Raw genomic sequence first — 12,024 nt, 5'->3', positions numbered from 1 at the left:
GCTAGAAGACTCTCAGACCATGATAAACAAGATTCTCTGGTCTGATGAAACCAAGATTTAACTCTTTGGCCTGAATGCCAAGTGTCACGTCTGGAGGAAACCTGGCACCATCCCTACGGTGAAGCATGGTGGTGGCAGCATCATGCTGTGGGGATGGTTTTCAGCAGCAGGGACTGCGAGACTAGTCAGGATCGAGTAAAAGATGAACAGAGCAAAGAACAGAGAGATCCTTGATGCAAACCTGGTTCAGACCACCCAGGATCTCAGACTGGGGCGAAGGTTCACCTTCCCGGATTTTAATCCGATCGAACATCTCTGGAGAGACCTGAAAATAGCTGTGCAGCGACGCTCCCCATCCAATCTGACAGAGCTTGAGAGGATCTGCAGAGAAGAATGGGAGAAACTCCCCAAATACAGGCGTGCCAAGCTTGTAACGTCATACCCAAGAAGACTCGAGGCTGTAATCACTACAAAAGGTGCTTCAACAAAGTACTGAGTAAAGGGTCTGAAAACCTACGTGATTGTGATATTTCAACCTGATTTTTCTTTGTCTTTATGGGGTATTCTAATGAAGAAAAAAAAATCTAATCCATTTTAGAATATGTGGAGAAATTCTGAATTCTTTCCGAATGTACTGTACATGTTCCTGGGAGTCTTATACTTAAACGGTTCAGAAGATAGAACTACATTTGTCAGAAAAAAACAGAAACCGCTATGTTTATTACAACCACATCTAGTGGCTACTGAAGCTTATGGACCTAACCCTGGTTCTATGAACCAAGATTAGGAGGACTTCTGGTCCCCACAAGGATAATAAAACCAAACACACACACACACACACACACACACACACACACACACACACACACACACACACACACACACACACACACACACACACACACACACACACACACACACACACACACACACACATTAAGGCATAGAGACAGCTTGAAGAGAGAGATAGCTGGAGGACGGTGTGTGTGTATGCCTGTGTGTTTGAGGGGGGTGGGTAGTTAGGATTCCCAATATGTGTTCTGGGAATCAGAAAAGGAGGGCCAGATGGCACAGGCTTGCCAGTCTTTGAGAACCACAGCATACGGCGGCAGGGACGCACGGCAGAAGGTAGTGGGGGAAATGGAGCCACGGATCTGGGGTCATCCGCTTGAAGTTCCTCCCTCCCTGGAGCTGTTCCATCCAATCCCTTTGAACAAGAGAGAAGGCATCTTTACATCACAACTGTGTTTGTTTCTGTTTAATGTGGCATTCACTTCAAAAGTCCTAAAGATCCCCTCCCCAACAGCCTCCTGAGTTCCTAGCATATGTTATCCGACCTGATGAAACACAGCCTGCCAATAACACTGAGCTCTCCATACGTGGACATACAGGATGTGTCTGGTTTATCATCATCTTTCATCAAGTGGGATTTCATTTCATTTCTGAAATGTACATGTGAATACTACCTCATATTGCACACAGCCCAGTTTCTTTACATTGTCTTTGCAAAAATAGTTATGCCATGAATCACAGCTGTATATTACCAATTTTATCATTCATGTCCATATGCCAGCTGTCAAGCAAATCCTGTTTGAATGACAACATTTAATGACCTTTTTTAAATGTTTATATATGAATCTTTAACCATGAAATCCTGTTTCACAGACCAGTATGATGCTATGAGTAACACATGGGGTCAAAGGGGGCTGAAGTATAACAGAGCTGGAGTACTAACGCGATGAGTAACCTTGCCTGAGACCCGAAGACTTGCGTTAGCTCCCGCAAGCAAATGATTAGGCTTTAGCTCAGCGGGCTAAAACAGTTCCAGGAGACACATATACCTACACATCCATGATAAGACCTTATCAGCTGAGTGTCACGCTGTTATCATCTCTTTCCACTGCGAGTGAGTCTGTTCCAATATAGGCCTTTTACAATACTATCCCTCACTACACATCTCCTCATTTTAATAGACTTATTGAAATAGACTGTGGCTCCCAGTAGATCGGACCTCTGCCCATCATTATAATGCCTTCATGGGCCGTATAGATCTGGCAACGTTCACAGGTTCGCCAAGACATCTGCCATCCAATATGGCAACGTGAATGTGAGGCGTTGGCTTGAGAGAGAGAGAGAGAGAGAAAAAGAGGGGGTCCCGTGCCTTTTGTTAGTGAGACACCTATTATTGGTGTGTGTGTGTGTGTGTGTGTGTGTGTGTGGATGGGATGTAAAGATTGTGGTTATGGTTGCCACTGCCTCTATGGAAACTGCATAGATGATGAGATGCAGTTGTTATGGTTGTGAGCTGGACGTCACAACGTGGAGACACCTCTCCGATCCTTCTGGAAGGTGTTTGTTAGGAATAGTATTCACATTGGGCCACATGTAAAAAAAATAAATAAATAAAAAATAATAATAATACTGTCCAGTACTGAAAACACCCATAGGCTAGCTAAACCTACAGATATTCCCTGCGGTGGTTACACTTTACTTGAAGGGTACCTACCAAAGGACTTGATAACATAGTCATAATTATATCTTAATTGATTTGTTTCAAATCCAGTCGTGAGTGAGTTGTGAAATTCTGATAAGTGCAAAGAAACAGCATTTCGCTTTGAAGGATATCCAGCAATTACATGTAGCATTACTTGACACACACACCAATAGAATCTGGGGGCCAACGGTGATCCATTTATCAGCTAACGAAGCTAACCAAAGCCCCTGCCCAGCAGGTCTGGAGAAGGCTTAAACATAGACAGGAATCAGGACGGTTGCCATGTCTTCTACTATTGGCTATTGGGCTTTAATTAACCTACATAGGGCCTGACTAGAGCTGACTGCTCCAATGTGCAGTGGTAGATAAGGCCCCTTGGATGATTGATTTATTTGCTGCATGTGGTTGTGATTTCCATAACATTACCGCCCCCCAATTACAAGCCATGGGAAGTCGCATTATGCAGCTCTCAATATATGCCCACACATACAACTCTCTAAAGAGCTGCGGTGAAATGTAATAAGATGTTACAGTGTGCATATGCATAACTAGGTAAGGTGGAGCCGTTTTCACTTTGTTACATGTAAAGTACTCCATGATAGGTCACTTTGGCCCCTTTGAAAATGCACCACTAGGGACTATAGGGAGCATGATAACAGGGTCTCAATGGATTCAAACAACCAGGAATCAAACCTTGGAATATGTTGCACTAGGGACATCACGAACTGTAGGAACTGTGACAGCCACCAGGAAATGAAAACAGCACGAGAAACGTCCAAATCCACATCAATCCACAAATCCAGGAACATTAAAAAAACAACTAAAATAGCAGGTCTCCATCTTGGCATATTGAAGCGGGTCCTGGCAGCCATAACAGCATGCAGAAGCTAGGCCCTGGCTTTGTGATTGCAGTGCCACGTTTCCATCAGGAGATCACTAAGGTAACGGTGGGATTAAAAACGGGCACTGCTGGCACATCCAGGCAGGCAAGTTTTTTGGGGGAGGGGGGAGGTGGTAGGCATGGGGGGGTAGGGCACTGTTCCATATGCGCTCCACCTGCACCACTCTGAGGCACGCGCCAAACACACAGCCTGGCAGGCTCTGCCAATCCTTCACTGATTGGAAGTTGCCATGGCAATGACTGGGAAACTGGTAGATGAGGGAGAGGGGGGCTGTGGTTGTGATGTAGAAATTCTCAACAGTATTTTTTTAATTTAGGAAATTGGCAAAGGAAGTGTATTAAATTAATCACCATTAATAATAATTCACATATGGGACAGAACATAATTACACTGGTTTTTGGCGCTACGGGTGATAGGAGTGAGCGTAGAGCTCCCCCCTCCGAAAAGCTGATCTCATCAAAGGTACTTAAGCTTTCTCGGTAGTCAGAGTGAAGATACGCGTAAATCTGATAAGCGTTTTATGAACATATCTCTGAAGTTCATCGCTGAACATAGAAAGCGCTGATGAGAAGTATCCCTTGAGCCATTGTTCATCAGATCTAGATCTGTATCCATCCGCCAGTCTGTTGATTATCAACCGAACCGCCCCTAGTGGATGGCAACAACAAGAAATAGGCATTCTTGTCTGCTTGACAATCAGCGGTATACCATCTTCTCTCTGGGCTTGTTCGACATTCTCGCCGACAATGCAGACGGACTGTTCTACAAATAACCTTGCATCATAAATAACGACTCTATTATTTGTAGATCAGTCAGTCAGTCACAATTTACCAAACATGGCCTCTGTCTCCAATACTCATGTTTATTCACAACCACAGCCACTTTCCTCTTTGGATAGCCCTTCTCCTCCATTTGTTTATCGTGTTTTAGTTCAATTTAGTTAGATATTCCACCTTTCGGGAGAGGAGCAGGAAATCTTATGGTCCGTGCTATGCGGGATCCTTGGGACGTCCCTACCCCATTGAAGTTGACATTTTAAATGAAGGGTTAAGGTTAAGCTTATGGATAGGGCTCAGTGTAAGGACGTCCTAAGGATTCCGCATAGCACTGACCGAAATCTTACCAGTAGCTTTTGATTACAAAATGGCCTCCGTGCAACTCCAGGCAAAGGCCGCGATTGGATGATTTCCTCACACGCTGGCACTTGGAACTTCCAGGGGGTGCCGGAGCAAGTGATTCAGCTGGAATCCAATGATAATCGGAATGAAGAAAGTCATTAAAATAGTTTTCCAAGCAGAAAGTCCCCTGGATAGAAATACCCAGCCCCCTTTTTTTTGTTATGTTAGAAGTTCCCTTTGGATGGATTCCTGGCTTGATTCTGTAATTGGGGGATGAGTGTGTCGAGTGCTATGTGTGTGTGTGTGTGTGTGTGTGTGTGGGGGGGGGGGGGGGATTCTGTAATTGGGGGATGAGTGTGTCGAGTGCTATGTGTGGGGGGGGTTGATAGATTGCTTCAGGCCACAAGTTTATATACAACTGATGCTTCAGAGACCGACCACAATATTAATTGCTCACCTTGGTGATGAGTTTGTGGGAACACAGTGCTCCCCCTGGTTAAAATGCAGTCTGCATAGGCCTATGGGCAAATTTCATTCTACATATAGGCCTATGAGAAAATCGGCAGAATGTTGTTAGTTGTTAGTTGTTGTTAGTCATATAAGTGACCCTTTAATCCTGATTGCGATGCTGGCAAACATCATTGTGTGTGTGTGCTTGTGTGTGTGGTGGCTTATCTATTTGATTGTTCAGCTGTGGTCTGGTGTGTGCAAATAACACCCAAGTCCAAACCAGGGCTCTGGGCAGAAATCCGGGCATCCAAAGATAAACCTAAATAAACAACACACATTCAAAATGATCCATATAAAGTCCATTGCATTTGAAGTTGTTTTTCTACCACATAATTCCCACCCTCAATGTGATTGAGAAATCACCATAATCACCACATGGGCCACCATCTTGCACACGATTAGTTGAACATTGAGTCAATGCATTATTGTACGTGTGGAAGAATAAATAACGTAGTTCTTATAGAGAACCCTGCTAATGCTTGTGAGAAGCACATATGAGACGTCAATGCATTCCTTCCTTGCGATGGCAGAATTACTAACCTAATTATCCTGTCAATGCAACATTTTGAGCTCTTCCTCCCCAGTGTCAGGCAGTGCGGATGTGACCTTTCCACTTCATTGAAAATGCAGAGCCGGCCGCCTCAGATGAGCTGACCTGTGGTGGAATTAGCCAACCCGTCTCGTCACCAGGCCCGTCCCATCCACCCCTGGCCTCCCCGCTACTCCAACAGCTTGAACACGCCTGGGCGCTGCTTCACAAAAGGCCTCAGCAGAGGAGGAACTATTAATCTGTCCAAAGCCTCAAAAGAGAGAGCCGCTGGTGGGGCTGGTGTGAGACCCCTGGGGCCCCTTACGGAGCATCGAGCCTAGAGGCCCCTGATCAAGCAGACGGTGGCAGGACAATGGCACATGACTATGTACCTGTGCCCTTTGGCAGATGGATGTCACTGTGTCTGCCAGGGATGCACAATGCCTTAGAGACAAGGGAGTGTTGGCATAATCCCGAGGGCTGATTGGTGGTTGGGATTCAGAAAGGCAGGGATCTAGCCGTTGACCCCCAGCAAGGTAGTGTAGCTCAAAAGATCATTCCAAATTGTCAATGAGGTTGAAAAAAAAACACATTCTAAAGCCAGATAAGTCTCTGCAGCTGTCATGAAACCCAATACGATTCACATCCAACCTAATTACAGTAGTCTACACCTGGTCCGGACAGCGACATAGACACACGACTCTTCAGTTGTACACATCTGGGGCCCGGACACCTACTATTTCAAGACGCCCAAATAAACAGCACACCTCCTGACTTAAGTCTCTTCAATTTACGGTGGCTGGGGGTTGCTCCACGGCTCTATCCCAAATCAAAGGCGTCACCCCGAACCGGAGATGCCGCTCAGAGCAGCTTGTTCTCTTCCTGGTAAGGGGTTCATGTATGCCGTATGTGTTGTGTGGATTAGGGGATGAAAGAATGCCACTGACTGTGAAATTGCAAGATTTTTATCAGGGTTGCAGCTGTGCTCAATCCTCAGCTTTAATCCTGCCATGGCCCAGAGAAACAACCCCAAGGGGGAGTAACAGTCACAGGAAAGTGTGTGTGCGCTAAAAGTCTCACCCTATTCAGGCTAAAGTTTATGGGTAAAAATTAGGTGCTACAACATTTTGTATTATTAGAGATCAAAACACTGTCACATAAACAAAATGAAAGACATTGACAGAGCACAAGCTAGCCTGCTCCTGGAAGAAGCTTCCAATTTCCGCAGGAAGAAGTTTCCTCTTTCCTAGCTGTGCAGCATGAAACATTTATGCATGATGAACCATGGCCATCTCCACCACCATGCCCTGACAGGGAAGACCGAATGAACTATGCTCAGCAGGTGACAGACAAACATATGCCTCCGATTCCACGGGGTTCTGCAGCCTGAGCCGGATTATCTCCAAAGGGCTAACTGGCAGGACCAAGAAGGAATGATGGGCTTTAATACATATTATTCACAAAGAGCATGGTTGATCAGGAGAATGGCACCCAGCGTGTACCCAGCTGCTTGGTTGGCAAAACAGCTCTGACTGATGCCAGGGTTTCTAGACAAGGGAATCTAATTCAGCAGACAACCGTTGTGGAACGTTGTAATGGAAATGCAATGAATGGAGCATACTTATTCTACATGTCAGAGGGACATGTTTGTTCTATATATTACATTTCTGTCTGAACGTTACACCTTGTTCCCTGATAAATTCGGCCCAAGCCTGAGGTTTGTGTTTTGCCCTGTATTAGTCAAATTCCCTACAAAGACATTTTTTCTTAGACCCATTCTGGCTGCTGTATTGTGTGGCAGTGATAATGAACCAGTGCTTTGGTACAACAACGTCAGTTGTTTTCTGTCAATTGTCACCATCACATACAATAATAAAATCCTAAAAATCTTATATGGCTCCGATGTTGATCAGATTACCCGCCCCAAACATCTACAACTAACATGAATTATATTCAATCATAGTCTTGGACCAGTGATAAACCTGTACATCACTGCTTTGTGATGCTGCCCTCTGAAGGCAGATTCCTGTACTGCAAGCAGCTGAACGGAGGCGGTTTTCTCCTTGTATGGATGAATGACTTTGGGGTGACGTTTCCCCTAGGTACAGATCTTAGATCAGCTTCCCCTCCCCCAAAACCTTAACCATTATTTGGAGAAATGGAAAACTGACCCAAGATCAGCATCTTGGGGCAACTTCACCCTGCTGCAAATGAATGACTACATGTTTTATGTGATCGTTACTGTTGCCTATTTCTGCATTAATCAACTTGTGTTCAACCTGCACAAGAATATGAGAGTAGAGGAACCAGATCACATGAGCATATAGGCTCACTTTGTGATATGTACTGTCATACTAATGATACACATTGAACCTTGAAGAATATCTCTTAGAAATGCCTCAGGAGTTGAGGTCAACAGTCTTAAGGTGTAGGGTTTTTCCTTGTCCACTAGAGGGCAGAGTAGGACTTCTAATGAACTATTATGCCCTGCAGACCAAGCACAACCCATTCAACTGATCCCAACCATGGAACGAGAAGATTCGATTAATCAGGTACAAATCCTGAGCAAACTGTATAGTACTGTATATTATGTAGGTGAGTTGTGTTCATTTAGTATGTATGTAACACAGACAGAATGAGGAAATGACTTACCCCATACCCCTACAGTATAACCCCATAGACTGTATGAGTTATATACCCCAGATACAATTGCATGACGTTGTGAAATAAAATGATTTAATTAAAAAAATAACTTAATGAACATAGTTATATAATGGATATGGCCATCTTTATCACGTTACATTTACCATGTATTGATATCTTATAGGGATGCGGGACACAGACATTCATTTCTATCTAGAAGTGCTTGGTTCTTCAGAATGGATGAGATCAAGACAAATAACTTAAATGTCTTGTTTCTTGTTTGATGGCACCTATAAGAGTATGGAAAATTGTTAAAATAAAATCATATGAATAAATTAATGAAGTCTTATTTTGAAATTGTATTACTACTAGGTGTCCCTGGTTCGAATCCAGGCTGTATCACATTTGGCTGTGATTGGGAGTCCCATATGGCTGCGAACAATTGGCCCAGCGTCGTCCGGGTTTGGCCGGGGTAGGCCATCATTGTAAATAAGAATTTGTTCTTAACTGACTTGCCTAGTTAAATAAAGGTGACACACTGCAACAGCTTTAGTAATTCATATGCTTACTTAACTTCACAGTTTGTCTGCTTTCCAGATGAAATTTGACAGGTCCAAGTGTTGTACATTTGCTTTTCAGTCAAATTTCTTCTGGAAAGCAGACAAACGGTGATGGAAAGTAAGCATATTAATTACTAATGCTGTTTTAGTTATTGTTGATAGTTAAATCAGTCATTTTTTAAAGATGAAAGCCATGGCTAACCATATTTCTATCGACAAGAACTCAAAATATATAATCAAATGTCATGGTGACGTGTTTAAATTGTATCTATGTTTTATATATGCCTTTGTAATTTCACCCTCTTTTTCTCCCCAATTTCGTGATATCCAATTGGTAGTTACGATCTTGTCTCATCGCCGCAACTCCCAATGGGCTTGGGAGGCCGCGCTGCTTCTTAACACCTGCTCACTTAACCAGGAAGCCAGCCGCACCAATCTGTCGGAGTAAAAACAGTTCAACTGACGACGGAAGACAGCGTGCAGACACCCGGCTCGCCACAAGGAGTCGCTAGAGCGCGGTGAGCCAAGGGAATCCCTCCGGTCAAACCCTCCCCTAACCAGGGCGACGCTGGGCCAATTGTGAGCCGCCCTATGGGACTCCAGGTCATGGATGGCTGTGGCACAGCCTGAGATCGGACATGTTGGATTTTCAACACAGACGTAAACACATGGACTGTAAGGACTCCCAAATGACATCCTATTTCCTACATAGTGGACTACTTTTGTCCAGAGCCTATACAAACACATGATATACTTACATGTTGTCCTTTAAGTGGTTTGCTGTAAAAGTCTGTCTCCACCGGCTGGCTTCCTCTGCGACATTCATTCACAGTCACATCTAACCAAGGGAAAGAAGTCAACAGGGACATCATATTAAGTCCACTGTCAGACTTTCAAAACACCAGGGTCGCGTTCAATAGGGCACAATGTAGAAAACAAATGATGGTAGTGTGGTGAAGTGCATCCCCCGTTTCACTCAGTTTCAAAATGTTTTCTCCCATTTTGTGCCCACTGAACATTACCCAGCCTTCTCACAAGCTGATCAGTTTATATTTGCACTCACGGTGATCACAGAACATGGAGGGCATCAGATGGCAATTAAAAACCACATGTTATAAATTAGCTTTTAAGACTGAACACCTTACTAGTGGTGGTATACTTAGACATACCATAGCAACCACAGCAGATAAATAGATCTCAAGCAATATGGAACCTAGAACATCAAAGCCACAGCCTTGGGGACTTCACAGTCTTCTGAGCAAACTGTTCAGAAGAGTTTATCTAGCCAACTGTTCCTTTGGGACAAACATTTCACGACTGGAGAAACTGAGGCAGGGAATGAAAAGACAAACAGTCTCTCGCGCTCTCTGAATACGAAGGATCTTCAAGGACTTACTGGGTGTGTGATGGATGATGTTGATTTTATCTGGAGAGAGAAGAGAAAGGGTTGTTAAGCCTGTGTTACTGTACTGCATGTGGCTCACTACTCTCTTTCAGCAATGTCACCTTTATCAAGAGATGTAAAAATGAACTCTGCCAAGACTCTCATTTGGAGACGAAACACCATCATCAAGATGAGCTGTGGGAATTACAACTACAAACTCTTTCTATTACAAAGGGTGGCGTCATTTGATGTGTACCCAATGGGACTTCAATTAGAAGTGTAAGGACTGCCCAATCTTCTGCAGGACTTGCAGAGACATCTCTAACGCAGGTGGCCTTCATAGCTCTTGTATAATATTGTAACTCAGGCCACAAACAGTTAACTAGCTAGCTTGCCAACTAGCTTAACTAAGCAACTGTTTGTGTCAAAATTATGTCAGATCCCTTGATATATGTTGTTCCAACGGCTTATGTAAACTGTAAGCTCATTGATAGAAGTCAAGGTAATGATCCCATTCCGTATCTATCCCCCAAGTGGGGATTGCTTTGGCAATCTTTGCTCTTCTCATCAAAAAAGGAAATCCACTTGGATCGGTACAGTCAGAATTATGTCTACACTGAATACACCAAACATTAGGAACATCTTCTTAATTATGCGTAAACCCCCCCTCTTTTTTTTAAAACCAAAGAACAGCCTCAATTCGTTGGGGTATGGACCTTACAAGGTCTCAAAACTGTTCCACAGAGATGCTGGCGCATGTTGACTCCGATGCTTCCCAGTTGTGGCTGGATGTCCTTTGGGTGGCGGATCCTTCTTGAGACACACGGGAAGCTGTTGCGTGTGAAAAATCCAGTTCTTGACACAAACCGGTGCGCCTGGCACCTACTACCATACCCCGTTTAAAAGGCACTTCAATCTTTGTCTTGTCCATTCCCAGTCTGAATGACAGACACACACAATCCATGTCTCAGTTGTCTCAAGGCTTAACAATCATTCTTTAACCTGCCTCCTCCCCTTCATCTACACTGATTAAAGTGGATTTAACAAGTGACATCAATAAGGGATCATAGCTTCCACAGGATTCACCTGGTCAGTCTGTGTCATGGAAAGAGCAGGTGTTCTTAATGTTTTGTATACTCAGTGCAGAAAACGGTTACCATAGACACTTTCATCGTCCTCTCGGTTGTTGATGATACTCGCCCTCAGCTGGCGTAGTTTCTCCTGTGGAGTTACAATACATTAGACACAGCAGCCATGGAATAATACACCAAGGCATAGTTAAGCAATAAGGCGCCTCGGGGGTTTGTGGTATATGGCCAATATACAACGGCTAAGGGCTGTATCCAGGCACTCCGCTTCGTGTCGTGTGTAAGAACAGCCCTTAGCCGTGGTATACTGGCCATATACCGCAAACCCAAGGTGCCCTATTACTATTATAAACTGGTTACCAACATAAATAGAACAGTAAACAAGTCGTTTAACCATGGTATATTGTCTGATATACACACGGCTGAAATGCTGTCTCAGCCAATAAGCACCCAGTACCCAAACTACCCGGGTTTATAATGCACAACATAACACATGCCATATACTCATTAATGAGTAGTGTTCAAAGCCTATGTCACCTGTCATGTTCACAGTTCACAATTTGCGCATGCTAGCTTGATGTATTATAGCACAAACAGACTGACTTTCAGGCTAAGGCATGCCCACTTTGGAAAGAGCCAATAGTTGCAGTCCTGTATTCTCCCGTTGTTGACGTCTGTAAGCGGGGAAGTTGGCCCGCTGTGTATGACTTTGTCACACTGTGTATAATGGTGTCATATTACTGAGTCTACCTTTAAGGTTGATGGCACTGGTCCTAGTGAGCAGGGTCTTGAAACA

General features: G+C 44.1%; 1 protein-coding gene across 1 annotated transcript in view; it reads right to left on the bottom strand.

Moving 5' to 3' along the window:
- Window positions 1–8,267: 8,267 nt before the first annotated feature.
- LOC139417179 (B-cell scaffold protein with ankyrin repeats-like) overlaps window positions 8,268–12,024 on the bottom strand; it is a 32,926-nt gene continuing 29,169 nt past the window's right edge. The window contains exons 12-15 of the mRNA XM_071166424.1: window positions 11,298–11,361; window positions 10,153–10,182; window positions 9,515–9,594; window positions 8,268–8,486 (exon numbers count right to left, since the gene is read on the bottom strand). Coding sequence (XP_071022525.1) covers window positions 8,457–8,486; window positions 9,515–9,594; window positions 10,153–10,182; window positions 11,298–11,361 — 204 coding nt within the window. The 3' untranslated portion in view covers window positions 8,268–8,456. The remainder of the gene's footprint in view (window positions 8,487–9,514; window positions 9,595–10,152; window positions 10,183–11,297; window positions 11,362–12,024) is intronic.

The sequence above is a fragment of the Oncorhynchus clarkii genome, chromosome 9 (genome assembly GCF_045791955.1).
Source record: "Oncorhynchus clarkii lewisi isolate Uvic-CL-2024 chromosome 9, UVic_Ocla_1.0, whole genome shotgun sequence".
Lineage (NCBI taxonomy): Eukaryota > Metazoa > Chordata > Actinopteri > Salmoniformes > Salmonidae > Oncorhynchus > Oncorhynchus clarkii.
Note: the sequence above shows the minus strand (reverse complement) of the source record. Positions and strands in the feature narration are given on the sequence as shown.